General features: G+C 41.8%; 1 protein-coding gene across 2 annotated transcripts in view; it reads right to left on the minus strand.

Moving 5' to 3' along the window:
- Nucleotides 1-19,370, minus strand: part of chrnd (cholinergic receptor, nicotinic, delta (muscle)) — a 33,611-nt gene extending 14,241 nt beyond the window's left edge. For both annotated transcript variants that reach the window (XM_073041270.1, XM_073041269.1), the window contains exons 1-8: nt 19,261-19,370; nt 16,785-16,930; nt 13,482-13,526; nt 11,591-11,700; nt 10,229-10,384; nt 9,054-9,163; nt 7,071-7,271; nt 654-765 (exon numbers count right to left, since the gene is read on the minus strand). In XM_073041270.1, coding sequence (XP_072897371.1) covers nt 654-765; nt 7,071-7,271; nt 9,054-9,163; nt 10,229-10,384; nt 11,591-11,700; nt 13,482-13,526; nt 16,785-16,930; nt 19,261-19,312 — 932 coding nt within the window. In that variant the 5' untranslated portion in view covers nt 19,313-19,370. The remainder of the gene's footprint in view (nt 1-653; nt 766-7,070; nt 7,272-9,053; nt 9,164-10,228; nt 10,385-11,590; nt 11,701-13,481; nt 13,527-16,784; nt 16,931-19,260) is intronic.
- Nucleotides 19,371-19,764: the final 394 nt, after the last annotated feature.

The raw sequence follows: 19,764 nt of genomic DNA on the forward strand, positions 1-19,764 counted from the left end.
GAACTTTTTCCACAATTTGGTGTTATATTTGACTCTAGAAGAGATTCTATCTGAATTCCCATACTATTACATCTTCTTCATGGCCCCCTACTTCCTATTAACCATACCATATTCATTTTAACTCACAGTGAAGCAAAACTTCTTCCCCAAAACAAAAAAATCCTTATTTTTAAGACCTTGCACAATCTGTATTTTGTGTAACATTCTCTAATTTTCATATATCTGTAGACATTCATTTCCGGTCTTACAACCTTGTAGACCTGCAATTTTAATCATTCAACTAAAATGATTAAACTCTAAAGCTGTAGAAATCCTGCCCGATGCCTCCATAACTTTCTTTTTCTGCCCAGTTTATCTTTGTGTCTCAGAGTTACATTTTGTGTTTGATAACCTTCCTACAAAGTGCCCTGGATGAATTGATAGTACACAAAATTTGTTGTTCTAATTCTGATGGTCCAAAAATGGGAAGCCTTATAATGAGTAAATTGTATACATTTCAGAAAGAGCTGTGCCTCTTAACCAGCGATTATAGTTACTTTCGACAGTGTGCAAATTTAGAATCTAGAGTCATACTTTAGCATTGTAAATACCAGAAGCAGGATATCAGTTTGGAAAATGCTCACCGTCCGTTGTACAAATTTATGATCACTTACTTTCCAATCAGTGGAACAGCAAGAGCTGTCTCTGGTAATCTTTGTGAAATTAGCAGCAGGAAAACAGACTGAGCAAGCAAGACAGAGATAGATAAGGTCATCTTCTCACCACCTGAGAAAGAATACAGACAGCAGAACAAGTTCATAATTTGGAGTGTTGCATCAATTTTTGCCTATTCTGGGTTTAAAAATAAAGCAGTCTACATGATATCATTTAAAATATTTGTTTACATGTTGCTCTAAAACATTATGGATGGAATCTGAGATAATGTGCATGAGCTTACCTGTGAGCTTACCTTCCCACTTTCCCAATTCCCTCACAAAACTGACTGAGGTACCATGTTGTTTGAATTATCAGACCACAACCTTGCATCAGCAAGATGGTATTTTAGATGAATTTGACATCTAAGAGCAGAATTTGGACAACTCCTTTGTGAATTGGATTAATAACAACAAGAATGTCAAAGTCTTTGTGCCAAATGAACGCATGCATTTCCATGACAATACTATTTTCTCTTTGGGCAAATTCAGATCAGTACATTGAGTACAGAGCGAACAACAGAACAGATATCATTGGTTCAGGAATGTTTTGGATAAAATAATCTAAGGAAAATTTGGACCAACATTTGCTTAGCAGAAACCACCCAAAAGGGGCTAACAACCTTTCTGGGAATGAAAGCTAACCAAAAAGTTTTTGTTAGATCTTTTTATATCAAGGTTTGTTATATGTTAAGTATATTTCATTGTCTGTGAAATGTTGACATTTCCTGATTATTTTAAAAGAGGTATTATTCTTTTCCAAAACATTTGACGAATTCACTTTGAGTTAAATCCCATTTAACTGAATCCCTATATTTGATCAGTATTCTGAATAATGGTTTCATAAATGGTCAGAAAGGATATGTTGTCACTGGAGAGGGCTCAGAGGAGGTTCACAAGGATGATTCTGGGAACAAAGGAGTTAACATATGAGGAGTGTTTGGCATCTTTGGGCTTGTACTCACTGGAATTTAGGAGAATGCGGGGGGGGGGGGGGGGTACCATTTAAACTTACCGAATGTTGCAAGACTAGGTAGGGTAGATGTGGAGAGGATGTTTCCTATCATGAGGGTATTCAGAACTAGAGGGCACAGCCTCAAAATTGAGGGGCAACCCTTTAGAACAGAGGTAAGGAGGAATATTTTTAGCCAGAGAGTACTGAATCTGTGGAATTCCCTGCCACAGACTGCGGGCGAGGCCAAATCCTTGGGTATATTTAAGGTGGAAGTTGATAGTTTCCTGACCTGTCAGGGCATTAAAGGATATGGCAAGGAGGCAGGTGTATTGGGTTGAGCTGGATCTGGGATCAGCCATGATGGAATGGTGGAACAGACTCAATGGGCTGAATGGCCAAATTTTGCTCCTACATCTTATGGTCTTATGGTCTCCTTCAATTATACTTGGCAAAACACTTTTTACAGTTTCTTGTCTATTTTCTTAAAATCATCACATTAGGTACTGCTTTCAAGTTTTCTCCCTATTTAATCTTCTCTGTCTCCATCTCCCTTCTCATTTTATTTGTATTAATACAAGGTTTACCAGCTATAGAACCAATGGAATAAAGATAAGAAAGACTCATTAAGCCTTGGGTGATTGGCTCTGTCTTGTTATGCCCAAAAAGGAAATGAGCAATTATTCTCCTTTAGTATAGTTTATCACCATTTTCTGCAGTATTACTGGAAAAGTATTAATTTGGTTTTCACATTTATATTTAAATTCTATTTTACATTGTGGAGCTATTCACCAGTTTTCCATTAATATAGCAACAACTGAAGCCCAAACCTCTTCTAAACCTGGAGAATCTACCACTGGACTAACAATCATCCCTTCCTCAAGATTTTTTTTCATTTATTTACAGAATCTGTGATTGTTCTTGGGGCCTCTATTTACTAACCATCCCTAAATATCCTTGTGAAGGTAGTGGCAGTCACCTTCTTTGAAATTGGTCACATTGTAGTGATGTGCTACACACAGTGCTGAAATAACGACACGCAGTCGGTAAGTCGTTTCGAGACTAGTTTATTCAAACTTCGCGGCGCTGGCATTTAATCCCTAGCGCCCGCCCTCTCTGGGTGGAAATGACATCAGAGGTGCATTACCAAAGTCTCCCCCCCCCCCCCCCGCGCGCGCTGGCTATTTGTGAGCTGGTTCGCCTGCACAGAAAGTAGGTCGCCACATAACCCCCCCCCCCCCAGAACCGGCGATACACCCCCCAATGTCCACAGTCTGGATCAGCCTCTGTTTGGGAGGTCTGCCTCTGCGCCGCGGTGCCTGAACCTCGACCTGCTGTGCCAAGTCCACATGGGCTGGTTTGAGTTGGTCCACCGTGAAAACCTCCTCTCTCCCCCCAATGTCCAGAACATATGTGGACCCGTTGTTGTTGATCACCTTGAACGGCCCCTTGTACGGCCACTGTAACAGTGCCCGGTGTCCGCCCCTTCGTACAAACACAAACTTACAGTTCTGCAGGTCTTTGGGTACATAGGTCGGGGTCCGTCCGTGCTGTGAAGTTGGTACAGGGGCCAGGTTGCTGAGCCTTTCGTGTAGTCTGTCCAGGACTGCTGCGGGTTCTTCCTCTTGCCCCCTTGGGACTGGTATGAACTCACCCGGGACGGCCAGGGGTGCGCCGTACACCAACTGGGCCGACAAGGCGTGCAGATCCTCTTTGGGCACTGTGCGAATTCCAAGCAGGACACAGGAAGCTCGTCCACCCAGTTAGGTCCTCTCAGTCGGGCCATGAGAGCCGACTTCAAGTGACGGTGGAAGCGTTCCACTAGTCCGTTCGACTGTGGGTGGTAGGCAGTAGTGTGGTGTAGCTGCGTTCCCAACAGGCTGAAGGTGAACTGGGCGCCTCTGTCGGAGGTAATGTGGGCCGGTACCCCAAAGCATGCTACCCAGGTTGCAATCAGTGCTCGGGCGCAGGAATCAGCAGAAGTGTCGGTGAGCGGGACCGCCTCTGGCCACCTCGTGAACCGGTCTACCACAGTTAGGAGGTACCGCGCTCCTTGGGACACTGGTAGGGGGCCCATGATATCCACATGAATGTGGTCGAACCTCCGGTGGGTGGGTTCGAACTGCTGCGGCAGGGCTTTAATGTGCCGCTGCACCTTGGCTGTTTGGCACTGCGCGCACGTTCTGGCCCATTCACTGACCTGCTTGCGAAGTCCGTGCTGGAGACCAGCCGGAAGGTTGTTCTGATAGATGGGTGCACCAAACCGTGTATGGAGTCGAAAACTTGCCGCCTCCAGGCTGCTGGGACAATGGGGCGAGGTTGACCGGTAACAACGTCACACAGGAGGGTCCTCTCACCTGGGCCTACGAGAAAGTCCTGCAGCTGCAAACCCGAGACTGCGGTCCTGTAGCTGGGCATCTCCTCATCTGCCTGCTGCGCCTTCGCCAGTGCTGCATAGTCCACCCCCAGGGACAGGGCCTGGACAGCTGGTCTGGAGAGTGTGTCCGCCACGACCTTGTCCTTTCCCGAGACATGCTGGATGTCCGTCGTGTACTCGGAGATGTAGGATAGATGTCGCTGCTGGCGAGCCGACCAGGGATCAGACACCTTAGTGAACGTGAAGGTCAACGGTTTGTGGTCCGTGAACGCGGTGAACGGCCTGCCTTCTAAGAAGTACCTGAAATGCCGGATTGCCAGATACAGTGCCAACAGCTCCCAGTCGAAAGCACTGTACTTGAGTTTGGGTGGTCGTAGGTGCTTGCTGAAGAACGCCAGGGGTTGCCAGCACCCCTCGATGAGCTGCTCCAGCACCCCACCGACTGCTGTGTCGGATGCGTCCACCGTGAGTGCGGTCGGAACGTCCGTTCTGGGGTGCACCAGCATCGCGGCATCTGCCAAGGCTTCCTTGGCTTTAACGAAAGCGGCCGTGGCCTCCTCGTCCCAAGTAATGTCCTTGCCTTTACCCGACATCAGGGTGTACAAAGGGCGCATGATACGGACTGCTGAGGGGAGGAAGCGATGGTAGAAGTTCAACGAACCCCTGTAGGCCTTTGACCGTATTGGGCCGGGCAAAGTGCCGGATCGCGTCTACTTTGAGGCAGAGCTTGTGTTCGTCAGCCAGGGACAGCATCTCGTTCATCAATGCTGATGGCAGTCTGTCTCCCAAGCCGTCCAGGTGAAGCAGGCGGGCACCCCGCTCACGCCGTGAGAGGCCAAAGGTCCCAATGAGCAGCGCTTTGAATGCTTCATATTTGCCTTCTTCCAGGGGTGACTGTATGAAATCCGCAACCTGGGCGGCCATCTCCTGGTCAAGGGCGCTCACCACGTAGTAGTAACGCGTGGAATCAGAAGATATCTGCCGAATCTGGAACTGGGTTTCTGCTTGGCTAAACCACACGCGTGGTCGCAGCGTCCAGAAAGTCGGCAGTTTTAGCGAAACTGCGTGAACAGATGAAGAGTCGGTCATCTTTGGTCCAAATCCCGTTTGGACCGTCGGGGTCACCAATGTAGCGATGTGCTACATACAGCGCTGAAATAACGACACGCAGTTGGTAAGCCATTTCGAGACTAGTTTATTCAAACTTCGCGGCGCTGGCATTTAATCCCTAACGCCCACCCTCTCTGGGCGGAAATGACGTCAGAGGTGCATTACCAAAGTCTCCCTCCGCGCGCTGGCTACTTGTGAGCCAGTTCGCCTGCGCAGAAAGTGGGTCGCCACAACATGAAGGTATTAAGATGGTGCTTTTGGTAGGGAGCTCCAGGATTTAGACTTGGAACTGAAAGACATGCAAAATAAAATGGTGTGAGACATAGGGAGGAAATTGCTGGTGGTGCCGTTTCCATGTATTACCACCTGTCAAAGTGTTAGTTTGGGAAATGTTATTTAAAAAGTTTTGTCAAGATACTGCTGTGCATTTGTAGATGTTGCACACTGCAGCAGTGATAAGAAAGTGTTGGAGAGGCTGCACAACTTGGGAGGTGGATGGGGTGCCAATCAACCAGGGTGCTTTGTCCTGGAAAGTGTGCGGCTGCTTGAGTGTTGTTAGAGCAGCAGACATTCAGCTACCTGGAGAGTATTTCATTGTATATCCTTTACTAAAAAGACCCTTCAGTTCATACTTCAAAACAGAAACTGGACAGTCAACTAAAGCGAAAGGGAGCTTAATAATTAAAGCAATTAGAGTGAGAAACAGAAAGAGCACATATTTGTTTCCAGAGTGTTTATTGTTCTGAAGATCAAAGGAAATATTCAGAAAAGGTAAAAGTCCTTGAACACGGCCCAAAGCTTTCTCAATAGATTAGGTCAGATTAGCTTTATTTGCCACATGTGCACCAACCATCAAAATATTCAGTGAAATGCATCATTTGTGTCAACAAACAACAGTTCACAAGTGTCACCATGCTTCTGGTGCTTACTAATCCTAACCCGTACAATTTTGGAATATGGGAAGAAACTGGAATACCCGGAAGAAACCTTCGCGGTCATCAGAGAATGCACAAACTCCTTACAGATAGTGAGACCATAAGAGCAGAATTAGGCCATTCAGCCTATCAAGTCTACTCTGCCATTCCATCATGGCTGATCCCAAATCCCACTCAACCCCATACACTTGCCTTCTCACCATATCCTTTGACACCCTGACTGATCAGGAAACGATCAACTTCTGCCTTAAATATACGCACAGACTTGGCCTCCACCTTAGTCTGTGGTAGAGCATTCCAAAGATTTACTGCTCTCTGGCTAAAAAAAAAAATCCTCCTTACCTCCGTTGACAGATGACCCATGTTTGATTCTGACTTCTGATACTATCAGTGTGGAAGGTGCACAGCCTCCTTGGGGGCTTTGTCTTCCACCCACATCCCAAAGACATGTTGCATTCACAGGTTCTTAGTTTAATTGGTGACTGCAAATTGACATTAGTGTAGATTGGAGATCAGAGAACCAGTGGTTGTAGAGAATGTGTGTGTTACTGAATTTATCTAGTTCATTATATTTGAAGTTCTCAGCTGCCACGGTGAGGTCTGAGCTCCCTTCTCTAGGTTGCTAGTCGAATAAATTGACCAATGCAACATAGGAGCAGGAGCTAAAAGAGTCTTTGCCAAAGACTCCAAATAAAAGGTCATTAAATCATCCAGTGACTACCTAGATTACCATCTTAGATTCATTGCTTAACCTTACATCAATTAATCTACAACAGACACTGTAATGGCATAAGGAAGTCTTTGATGATCTGAAGTTAACAATCATGTTGCAATCACATATAGCTTACTGTTGGCCATCCAGTGTCACTTAAATTCTAGAGAAAATATTTTCCTTTGTATTCCGTCTATAATCCATTGCATCAAGAGTGGTTCCTGTGGTAAATATCTTTGTTTAAAAATGTACTGTTTGTGGAGAATTGTACAGTGAAATGAGGAATACTCACTGTCTGCAGGAAGATAAAAGGCCAGTGATGCCAGGAAGGAGATGAGGATGCATGGAGTAATGATGTTGATGACATAAAACAAAGGCTTGCGTCTAATTATGAGATAGAAGGTCACATCCTGGTATCTGGTAGTGTTAGGGAGAAATTCTGTATGGATGTTCTTTTTTGCAGCTTTGTGAATAATTTCCCATTCACCATTCTCTGCGTAAAATGAAAAATAAAGATGTTAGCAAAAAAACAGGAAAATTGCACTGTGGAACAGCAAAAACAAATACTCCCAATGGGTGAGTTTATCATCCTTGAGGCAAATCTCATTGAAGAAGATCATTAAGGTCCTGAAGAAGGGCCTCGGCCCAAAACATCAACTGTTTATTGATTTCCATGGCTGCTGTCTGACCTGCTAAGTTCCTTCAGCATTTTGTGTGTGTTGCTTTGGATTTCCAGCATCTGCAGAATTTCTCATGTTTATTATTAATAACATATCTATGACCAGTATCATAGAGAATAGTAAGAACAAGACACTTTTCTCATTTTTTGTCCATGTCGTGTTTACAACAAAAAAAATACTACTGGAATTCTTACATCCACTGAGGAAGCCTCACAATTGTGTACAGTTTACGTATCATGTAACAGGCTAACAAAGGCTTTCTGTCAGCAACAAGCATAGAGCTCAAGTTAAGTTATATATCCATTCAATCTGTTGATGGGTCTCAGCCTGAAAAGTCAACTATTTATTCTACTCCATGGAAGCTGCCCAATCTTCTGAATTCCTCCAGAATTTTGTATGTTTGTGTGTTGCCTAAGATTTCCAGCATCCACAGAATCCCCTTTCTCTCTTCTATTAATTATTTAGAAACAAATGAGACAACCAAATGAGTGAAGTAAAAACATTTCATTTCCTATATTTGGTGGCAAAAATACATCCCCCACTTTCCACAAATCCCAGGTCATTAGCAAATTAGTGCTAAAAATGGAATCTGCTGAAATGAGGAAGCATCCAGTTAAAATGGTCATTTACTGCAGGTGCTCAGGGGGATAGCTGCAGTAGTTTTATGTTACAAAATTATCTTTAGTGTTTATGATAGTGAATAAAATTGAAAGCAGAGACAGAAATGCATGTAGCAAAAACCTCAAAGGACATCCAACAACTTTCACTTTCATTTGCTGTTCTGCAGTTTACAGCAGACATGTTTCCAAGTACCTATTTGCTGCAACTAGCAACAGTAATGGGACCACGGGGCATCTTTTTGCAAAGTTTAATGCAGTTTATGTAATTCCCCCCGTGCTATAATCAGGAATTCGGCTCCGAGTGAGATCTGTATTTCTAATTGTCTAGATGTCAAGTGCATTGCAAGCCAGGCATCTCACTTCATTATAACTTAGGGACATCATTGATTTTAAATCATGAAACTGGCCACATAGAATAGCCTTCCATCAAAATGCAGCTAAACTACAGTCTTGTCAGCAATGTTGTTGGTCGCAGCAGCTCGTGTAAAAGAACCAGTTGTAGTGGAGTTGTAATAGTTCTCATTTTACAGCTGATATACAGTAATATAAAATGACCAGATGGAGTCTCAGACTAAAGCTAGATTTGTTTCACTGAACATTTCCATGATCTGCCACTTACTCCTGTTATATATGTTAATCTTTTTAGACCACATAATTTATGTTCGTATCAGCAGATTTGGGGGGGGGGGGTGGTGATGATCGGGATGCCATTTCTTCTTTTGTGCTGGGGATGGGGGGGTTTAATGTTTCTCTCTGAATGACTTGTATCTTCTTATTTGTTTCGTGGCTATCTGGAGAAGGCAAATTTCAGAGTTGTATATGGATGCATGTTTTAAAAATAAATGAACCTTTGAACATCACAATGGTACCAGAGCAAAGGATGATATATTTTATCATTAACTAATACATGTATAAATTAAATTATTAGTAAATAATATGCTCTGGTAAACAGTAATGGCGTTAATAATGTGTTACCTGTGAAAGCTTCAGGATCAATAATAACCCATTCAATGGGATACTCCTTGCCATCTGCAACTTCTGTTGTTAGCTCCATATTTATCTCCTCTGCATTGTAATTCAAAGAACTTTCATAGAAAAAGAAAAAAAAGATACTAAAGTTAAAATGTTGAATTTTTATAGGTGTAATGATTAACACTAGTGACACATAGACCATAACAGAACCCCCTCCACCTCCCCCACTGCCATCAGTGTCTGCTCGTATCAATGGCTGAATTTGCAAAGATAAGTCATTGGGTCTCCAACTACATAGTGAGGCTGTTTGGTCTGAGCTGTGTTAGGCCAGCCAATGGCATTGTTAGGATCAACCCAACCAACAGCCTTGACAGTCAGCAAGGCAGGATCAATGGTTTACCAGCTGTAAAAGTCACAATCCCATAATTAAGTTTAATGTCTCTGTCATTCAAAGATTGAAATCACTGATTATAAAAACTAAATGTTATAAAAAATTAAATTGTAACCACAAAATACTAAAAATGATTAAAGATATTAGATAAAGTATAACAACAAGTAACTTACCAGTTCCTTTGCCTCCTATATCTGGTCTGCAATTCCCATTAAAATTAATAGTGTTTCAGATATTGCACACAATAACTAAAAGGTATAAAGGGAGGGAATAATGGGCTCTTTTTGGTGAGGGCACACATATATGAGTAGTCCTCCCAGTTAACCCTGTTTACTTTATGGAAGCTTTTCAAAACTACTGAGGGAAGTTTTGACAATTCATCAGCTGAAGCTACAATGAAGCTGATTATGTAGTGGAGAGTTCCACTCTGTTCAGCTGCTGATGAAGTTCTCCAAGAACACAGTTGGCCAGGCATGAATGTAGCTAAGTTATGGGCATGTAACCCAAAGGCAGAGGTAGTTAGTCTGGGACCAGGAATCAATCTTTATTAGTTCAGACAGTCCCAGCAAAGAGAAAGGGGTAGTCAAAATTGTGTCTAGTACACCTTTGGATTTTCTTTCCATCATGATCATTGCTATTAGGAATGCAATTTCTGCATGCTAATATGACATAACCATGAAAATTAATTGCATTTTCCATCACTGGCAAGAATCCACACCCACTTCTTTCCAATTTCAGAAGAGAGAAACAAGACTTTCATGGAGCAAATAAAGCAACTTGTACTTACGTGAATTTTAAGGAGCAGTTCTGCCAGTCAAATGGAAAATAAAGGACATTGATGGGACAGGAGCTCCTGAATATTGCAGGGGGAAGCCATGTAACCAATCCATCTGGTTGGACCAGGACATTGCAAAAAAAAGCCACATGGTACTGCCCATCATTGCTGGTGAGTAAGGCATAGGAGAGATTAAATATACAAAGCTAACATTTCAGCAAACCTTTAATAGCTATTCAACACATTTTTGCAGGTTCATATTATATTTCTTTATTGTCTCTACTCACAAGATAATGGATTTTAGTGATAGGTAACTGAAATTAGCTATTGTTAACCTCAAATATTTGCCATGTGATTAAACGCAAAGTAAAATAGAGACATAAGAGACTACAGATACTGAACTGTGGAACAATATACAAAACGATGGAGAAACTCAGTGTGTCATGTCGCATCTGTGGAAGGAAATGGACAGTTGGCATTTTGGGTTGAGACCCTTCATCTGGACTGAAAGATTGAAGGGACATAGCTGGTTTAAAAAAGGGGAGGGGAAGGGGGAACAAGAGCTGGCAGGTGAATCTAGGCTGGGGAGGTGTCGATTGTCAGATGAGAGAGGGGAAAGTTGGAATGGTGCTAGGAACTGTGAAGTGATACATGGAAGAACTGAAGATGATACAATCTAATAGGAGAGGATAGTGGGGGGGGGGGGGGGAGTAGCGGGCGAGGGGAACCAGAAAGAGGAGTGTGTGAGTGACGGACAGATAGAAAAGGGGAATGGTGATGGAGGACAATAGATCAGGAGGGAGATCGAAGGGATGGGGTGGCGAGCAGTTACAGGAGTTGAAGATTTCAATATTTATTTTAGCAGGTAATCCATGTAAAATATGAGGAGTTTATCTTTAAGTTTGTGTTTAGTCTCAAATTGGCCATGGTAGTGGCAGCTTTCTCCAAGACAAACATTTATTGCATAATATGTGTCCTAGGTCACTTACATCCATCTAAGAGCAGTATGTTAAGCTTTATAGCTTTTATGGGGCACCTTATACTTGAAATTTAAATGTGTCTAGAGGGTTATATCACCTTGGGCATGGCACTGACTGGGATAGGGGCTCTCAGCTGGAACAACCAGTGTACCTATGGAAAAATTAAGTGATATGTAGCAGCACAACAGACCAAAATTCCATCATTTCATGTCCGGGGAAGCCAATTAATAGAGAACTGAAGTCACTATGTTTGCAGTTTTTGTAAATGCCCATTCATTTGAAGATCCTAAGAAGGTCCCAAGAAATGTTGCATATGAACAAAGTTCTGCATTTTGCAGTGAACAAAAGCTTTTTTATTCAAAGAGACATGCTTTGAAGGAATAAGTTTTCCTACTTGTTTTCTAGGACAATGTCCGGTATCCATATCAAGCCAGGGGGAAGCCGAAGAATGGAAATATCACTGTATTCTGATGTATTCCAGGTCAGTCGATAATCATACCATGCCTACATCAAGAAGCAGAACAACTTGTTGCCAAATGAATTGGGAATTAGATAAATGGGTTCAGATCTCAAACATTATTTACATAACAACATATACAAGTAGCCAGTAAAATTTCACTGGGTTTTTGAATTGCTACAATGACTTTTGATTCACTTTAGGTACTCTCAACATTATTGAATCAGTAACGCTGCTTGAAATATTTCTTCAAACATTCCCATTTGTATAGTCACTGTTGTGCATGTTGTGTATGCCCTGGTTAAGAAGCAGTGTGTCCTGCTGGTAGAATGTTTTTGTTTCGGCTAGAAATAAGATGCTCTGTTGCACAATTTAAGAATGTTGTGTCAGCCAATCAGAATGGCAGAATTAGAGGAAAGTTCTAGAGAGCAGGGTGGAGGGAGCTTTTTTGTGGACAGTAGTCTGGTTGGGGTTGTTTGTTGGCAGGGGAAGAGGAGGGAAGATGCCAGAGAGTGCCGTTGGAAGGAGAGACACCAATACACAGTGCTTGTGCAGATGAATGGCTGTAAAGAAGAAGGGCCAATACTCCCAAGAGAGAGCCCACTTGTTCGAGATGGATTTTGTGTGAAGTTTGGAATGTGGTGCATGCTGTCACGCAGACCGTGAGTCCAGCATATGAATAAAAAGACATCACCAGCGATTGAATAAAAAGACGTCACCAGGGTCAGCTGCAACTTTATGTGCACATTTGTACTGGCTTAACTGTAATGGGCCCTCTTATTTTTTTTCTTTTCTTTTTCGATAAAGCTGAATTTTCAAAATATTGTATGCTTTCTTTGTAATTTTATGAAGTGTATGATCTGTTATTTCTTGCTGACCAATAATTGTGTAAGGGCAGTATTTATGCAGTATTCGCACAAGCTGGGGTTTCTTTAATCATGATGTTCCTGTTTGGTTAAAACCCAAAACGTACCGACTCTAGATGTATATTGTTTATAACGGTGGCCTTCTCACCGCTGAGTCCCACGGCTGTTAGCAAAATTGGCTAATGAGCCAGGGTTGCATATGAGCCCGGTTAGGGGGTTACATGTAAATTTCTGAAATAAAACTCAGAAGTGTTGGGAAACTTCAACAGTTTTGGTAAAAAGAAAGTGGGCTGGTAGTGTCTCCTGTACACTTATAACATTTAAATGGAGATTTGGTGACCACACTGCAGAAAACCTTTTGTTCAGTCCACAAGGATGAATCTGAGCTTCCAGTTGCCTGGCACTTTATTTCCCCAATCCACTGCCACATCTTACTTCTCCCTATAGTCTATTACACTGTTCCAATGAAACGCAATTCCAGATTGAGGAACACACCTCATCTTCCACCAGGCATGCTGTAATGTTTAGGGCTCAATGTCAAATTCATCAATTTCATATAAATACTTTTCCTGAACACAAGAGATTCTGCAGATGCTGGAATTCTTGAGCAACACAGAAAATGTTGGAGGAACTCAGCAAGTCAGACAGTATCTATGGAGGGGAATAAACAGCCCACGTTTCAGGCTGTGACCCTTCTTTAGTACTGGAAAGGAAGGGGGCAGAACCCAGAATAAGAATGTGGGGGACAGGGAATGGAGTACAAGCTGAAGGTGACAGGTGAAACCAGGGGAGGATGGGTCAATGGGTAGTTGGTGGAGAGGGATAATAATTCAGCCATGATGGAATGGTGGACAAGATTCAATAGGCCGAATGGCCTAATTCTGTTCCTATGTCTTATGGTCTTGTTTGCATGATGAAAACACAATTTAGTTATATGAAACAATGCAGGTTCTTTTACTTACGTGGTCAATCCATACATTTGAAGTAAGGGTCTCATCACTTTCTTTCTATAAGGAATTGAAGGTATAGTATTACATTAGAAGCTAAACATTAAAGATTAGCTTTATTTGTCAGATGCACATTGAAACATACAGTGAAATATGTCATTTAGGTCAATGACCAACACAGTCCAAACATAGAAAAGCTACAGCACAATACAGGTCCTTCGGCCCACAAAGTTGTGCTGAACATGTCCCTACCTTAGAAATTACTATGCTTTCTTATAGCCCTCTATTTTACTAAGCTCCATGTACCTATCTAAAAGCCTCTTCAAAGACCCTATCGTATCTGCCTCCACCGATGTTGTCAGCAACCCATTCCATGCACTCACCACTCTCTGAGTAAAAAACTTACCCCTGACATCTCCTCTGTACCTGCTCCCCAGCACCTTAAACCTGTGTCCTCGTGTGGCAACCATTTCAGCCCTGGGAAAAAGCCTCTGATTATCCACACAATCAATGCCTCTCATCATCTTGTACACCTCTATCAGGTCACCTCTCATCCTCCTTCGCTCCCAAGGAGAAAAGGCCGAGTTCATTCAACCTATTCTCATAAGGCATGCTCCCCAGTCCAGACAACATCCTTGTAAATCTCCTTGTAAATATGTGCTGATAGCAGCCCACAAGTGTTGTGAACTTATGTTCTGGCGCCAACATAGCATGTCCACAAGTTACTAACCCTTACTAATCAATATACCATAGGAATGGGAGGGGAAATCCACACAATCATAAGAACATAGGAAATCTACAGCACATTACAGGCACTTCAGCCCACAATGTTGTGCCCACCATGTAACCTACTCCTAGAGCCTGTAACTGCCTAGAATTTCCCTACAGCATAGCCCTCTATTTTTCTAAGCTCCATGTACCTATCTGAGAGTCTCTTAAAAGACCCTATTGTATCCACCTTCACTGGCAGTGCATTCCATGCACCCACCACTCTGTGTGAAAATCTTATCTCTGACATCCCCCTTATATGTACTTCCAAGCACCTTAAAACTATGCTCCCTCGTGTTAGCCAGTTCAACCCTGGGAAAAAGCCTCTGGCTATCCACACGATCAATGCCTCTCATCTTCTTATACACCTCTATCAGGTCACCTCTCAACCTCTGTTGCTCCAAGGAGAAAAGGCCAAGTTCACTCAACCTATTCTCATAAGGCAAGCTCCCCAATCCAGGCAACATCCTTGTAAATCTCCTCTGCACTCTCTCTATAGTATCCACATCCTTCCTGCAGGGAGGTGACTGGAACTGAACACAGTACTCCAAGTGGGGTCAAACTAAGGTCTTATATTGCTGTAACTTTATCTCAGAGAGAGAACATACAAACTCCTTACAGACAGTAGCAAGAATTGAACCTGGATAGTTGGCGCTGTATCGCATTAGCTGTTAAGCTACTGTGTCTCAACATGACAAAAACAATATACTGGGACATGTACAATGATCTTATACTTATTTGCTAAGAGCTATACATTTGATGTATTTTGTGAATTGCACACAGTCATTTCTTTATAGATCTCAGTGCAGTTTCTTGTCGGTTTGCATCCATATTTTGTGTGCATTCAATGGTTAGAATTATGGCTGGACAATGAACACCTCATTGCCTGTCCAAATACATAACCGAAAGGAAGACGAGATTGTGACTGACAATGATAACATACACACAGTGGTCACTTGAGGTCCATGAGCCAGTCCTCATCAGAGGATGAGGTGGAGAGGGTCAGCAACTTTAAATTCCTTGGTGTTATTATTTCAGAAGATCTGTCCTGAGCCCAGCACGCAAGTGCAATTATGAAGAAAGCATGGCTTTCTTTCTTTAGGAGTTTACGAAGATTTGGCATGACATCTAAAACTTTGACAAAATTCTATAGATGTGTAGTGGAGAGTATATTGACTGGCTGCATCACAGACTGATATGGAGATACTAATGCCCTTGAATGGAATAACCTACAAAAAGTAGTGGATATGGCCCAGTCCATCATGGATAAAGCCCTCCCCTCCACTGAGCACATCTACATGAAACACTGTCACAGGAAGGCAACATCAATCATCAGGGAACCCCACCACACAGGACATGCTCTCTTCTCGCTGTTGCCATCAGGAAGAAGGTACAGTGCATGACCATGCACTTCCCAATACTGTATTCCATCTGCCACTTCTCTGCCCATTCTCCTAATCTGTCTAAGACCTTTTGCAGCCTCTCTGTTTCCTCAAAACTACCTGTCCCTCCACCTATCTTTATATCATCCACAACTTGGCCACAAAGCCATCTATTCCATCATCCAAATTATTGGCAAATACTGTGACATAAAAAAAACGGTCCCAACACAGATCCCTGTGGAACACTACTGGTCACCAGTAGCCAATCAGAAAAGGCTCCCTTTACTCCTGCCTCTTCCCTCCTGCCAATCAGTCAATGCTCCATCTAGGCTAATATCTTTCCTATAATGCCATAAGCTCTTAACTTGTTAAGCAGCCACATGTGTGGCACCTTGTCAAAGGCCTTCTGAGAATCTAAGTTCTCAATGTCCACCAATTCCATCAACATCCACTCAGCAGTCCTGCCAAGGTTTTGGCCTGAAATGTTGACTGTTCTCTTTTCCATAGATGCCACCTGGCCTGCTGAGTTCCTCCAGCATTTTGTGTGTGTTAAGTCTTTACATACCATGCTTCTAATTAACGTTCTGATCACAACAATGAGAAACTTTCCATTCACTATGTGGTACCATCAGCAACTTTACCTTTACACAGCATTAACACTGATCAACATTGCTGATAAATCAAAACCTTTGTGAAGCATTGTCTTTCCCTGCTAGGTCATCAGTAACTTTCCTGCTTTTTTTAGTGAGTGCAGAAAGATCATCTTTACAGAGCTGCAGTAGACAGTGATTTGGACTACTTAGATGCTGGAATAGAACTGGCTGACTTGATATCACTGTCAATCATAACTGCATTGTACTGTAAGTACAGTAAGACAACAAAAAATAATCAAACTGCTCTTTCAAAAGTTTCAGAGCTCTTCAGAGGATTTCTTTACCCAGAACCTCTATTATACAGCTTCAAAAATAGTAAGTTAATTTAATAATATTTTGGTATAATCTGAATCAAATAGACAGAAATTAAATATTATAGCTATAGAGTTAAATAATTCTATTTGACATTGAAATTATTGTTATGCAGAGTCAGTGAAAGGTAAAATTGCAAATAATTTCTCTGAATTGGCAATTTGCATATATTCGAATGGTCACTTAATATCTAAATGACTTACCAGTGAAACAAGATTGGAGAGCGTTAAACTCAGAGCAATATTCACCACTTCATCCTTATGCTGGACTGGCCGTACATGTTTGTCATACTTGTTGACAACTAAAAGGTCATTAATCAGCCTCTCCTCCTCGTTCAGACTAAAACATCCTACAGAACAAAGGAAAAAGAATGTCAGGCATTGGGAACGTATAGAGAAATTACCTCATTAACTAAAATCAATACAGATGTCAGGATGCTCCAGTTTTCAATTTAAAAAGTGATAATTGTGCTTAAAAAGAAGAGAGCCAAATACTTGTTGGGTTTTGAGTCTTTCTGTCAATTAAGGTTGAATACCCCTCTCCTGAAGTTTCGTTCGTCATGCATTAACCTTTGATTGACATGACTGAAGAAAATAAACTTTGATTGGCCTGAGATTTGTAGATAGTATCACTTTTGGGCTTAAAGTGAACAATTTCCAATTTAACAGCAGAATATTAAAGATGCCAAGAAATTCAATCATTTTCAAGAGTGTGAAGCAACAATGATGGTCAAATCATAAGGCTCCAGAAATTAGACTCTGTTTCCTCCACTATTTACGCTTGTGCATCTCGTGGGTTGGAAGCACATATGATGGTACTGTGAAACACCTGGATAACTTAGTACAGAGGGACCTAGGTGTTCTGGTGCATGAATCAAATGATGCTAGAAGGGAGAGCCAACAAGAAGATAAGAAGGCAAATGGTAATTTGCATGAGGGTTGGAGTTCAAAAACAGGGAGATTTTGCTGCAATTGTATTGGTTGCTAGTGAACCTTATCTGAATGGTCTCTAGAGTTTTGACCCCTTACATAAAAAATGAAATAGTACATTGGAGACAGTACAAATGGCATTCATCAGGCTAATCCATGGGATGAGAGGGTTGTCCTACTAAATGGTTTTGAATTTAATTCTTTGGAGTTTAGAAGAACGAGGGATGACATAATCAAGAATATAATATCCTAAAGAGGCTTTCCAGGGCTGATGTGGGGATGTCTTCACTAGTGGGAGAGTCTTGAACAAGGGATATAGCTGCAAGACAAGGAGCAAATCATTTAAAATGATGGTGTGTTGAAATCCCTTCTCATAGGGGGAGTTAAATTCTGGAATTGTCTGCCCCAGCAGATAAAGGAAACAGCATCATTATAAGTATTTAAAGGTAAGGTAGAGAAATATTTCATAGATCAATGAATATATTATTTGGAGAAATGGTATAGGAGAGAATTTAAGGACAGCATAGATTAGCCATGATAGTGTGAAATAGTGGGGCAGGCTTGAATGGCCTTATGGCCTATTTCTACTCACATTTTCCTGTTTTCTTTCAGAGGTTCCTCAGTCAGAGGGCAGATTTCATTGTCTTGAAATATTTTCCCCTGGGTGAACTTTGCTAGCCATTGTTTTCCAATCTGAGCTGCATTATCCTCAGCTGCATGAGCTACATTGTTGAACAGTTGGCAATAATATTTAACAGCAGTCCAAAGTATTTAAGTACTTGACCTGTAGAATGGACCCATTCTAAGGAAAGTATATTTTGTGTCAAGGAATGAGTTCCGAAATAAGGTGTCATTCATCATATAATAGAGGTGTTATGACAAGCTAGGCCAAGAGTTGAGTAAAGATAGAGTTGAATGCTGAAATCTGGAGCAAGAAAACAAACTACTGGGCCAACTCAGTAGGTCGAGTAGCATCTGTGAAGGCAAAGAGATGGTCAACATTTCGGATCTAATCTTCATGTAAAATCTTAACTCAAAACATTGACCACCCCTCTGCCACTACAGATGCTTCTCGGCCTGCTGAGTTCCTCCAGCAGTGTGTTTTTTTTTTGCTGTCTATACGCTTGCTTTACTTAATCTCATCACAGCTTACGTTACCACCTGTTTCTGTATCATCAAACTTCGGTATCTTGTTGGCATCTGCCTGTTGTCAGAAAGCTGCTTCCCGTCACTCTGAACTAATTTATAAAATGTGCAGTTGTCCATTGTAGAATATCAGACATTACTAACAGTCAATGAGAAAACTCAGCTTTAGTGTTAGTTATTGCTGACTTGTGAACAGTGACAACTAAATATGGATGTAGTGTCATAATAGCCAAAATACTGAGGGTTGCAGAAGTAGTCCTCCAACCAACCAAAATGGAAATCGGTAGAACGTCTTATAACTATAAGTGAACAATGGAACTAAAGCTTCTTTAGTTCTCCAAAGAGATCTAATTTTTAACACAAACTGAAGTTAAAAGAACTTATACCTAAGCTTCTAGGACTATCGTTTTTAAAGAAATCTTATAGTTTCAAACATTTCAATAAAAATTCATTTCTCTTCATGTTGAAAGAAAATGTTCAGTTTGAAGACACTCATCACAATAGCTCCAGCCAGGATAGGGTCAGAGAAAACTGTTAACTCAAGCCAAAAGAAATCTCTATTAGCACAATAAACTTCCTTCGGTAATAATAAAGTATAACTTACCTGTGAAAAATAGGCAGGAAATGAGAATGTAAACTAAATGAATGTTCTCCATTTTGAAAGAGTGTAGTTCTGAATTTAACAGTTGCAGTCTGGCATTTGGCAATCTTATTGGCTATTCTTTGAAGGGCACAGAGAATCTGAAACACGATCCAGAATGGAAACTGACAAAAACAGCTGCTGGTGTCGATGTGTATAAAATAAACTTCATCCGATGTAAACGGTCTGGAATCTCTCACTGTGGATGAGGAATTTGATTTATATTCCATGTGAATGTCAGTTCCTCCCAGAATGAAAGTCAGTTGTACCAGATCCTATTTGTTTATCATTCCTGTGCTTCCTGTCCTATCCCTGATCCTGATCTCACATTCCCACACTATTAAAACTCTTAACTTTGTTTTCAAATACTCCCTTGCTCTTGATCTTCTGCCTCAAACATTGTAACCCTCAGAGCTCTCCACTGAGGGCTCAAGACAACCCTCTTCACTCTTGAATTAGATTTAGCTG

Source organism: Hemitrygon akajei, chromosome 3 (genome assembly GCF_048418815.1).
Source record: "Hemitrygon akajei chromosome 3, sHemAka1.3, whole genome shotgun sequence".
NCBI classification, from domain to species: domain Eukaryota; kingdom Metazoa; phylum Chordata; class Chondrichthyes; order Myliobatiformes; family Dasyatidae; genus Hemitrygon; species Hemitrygon akajei.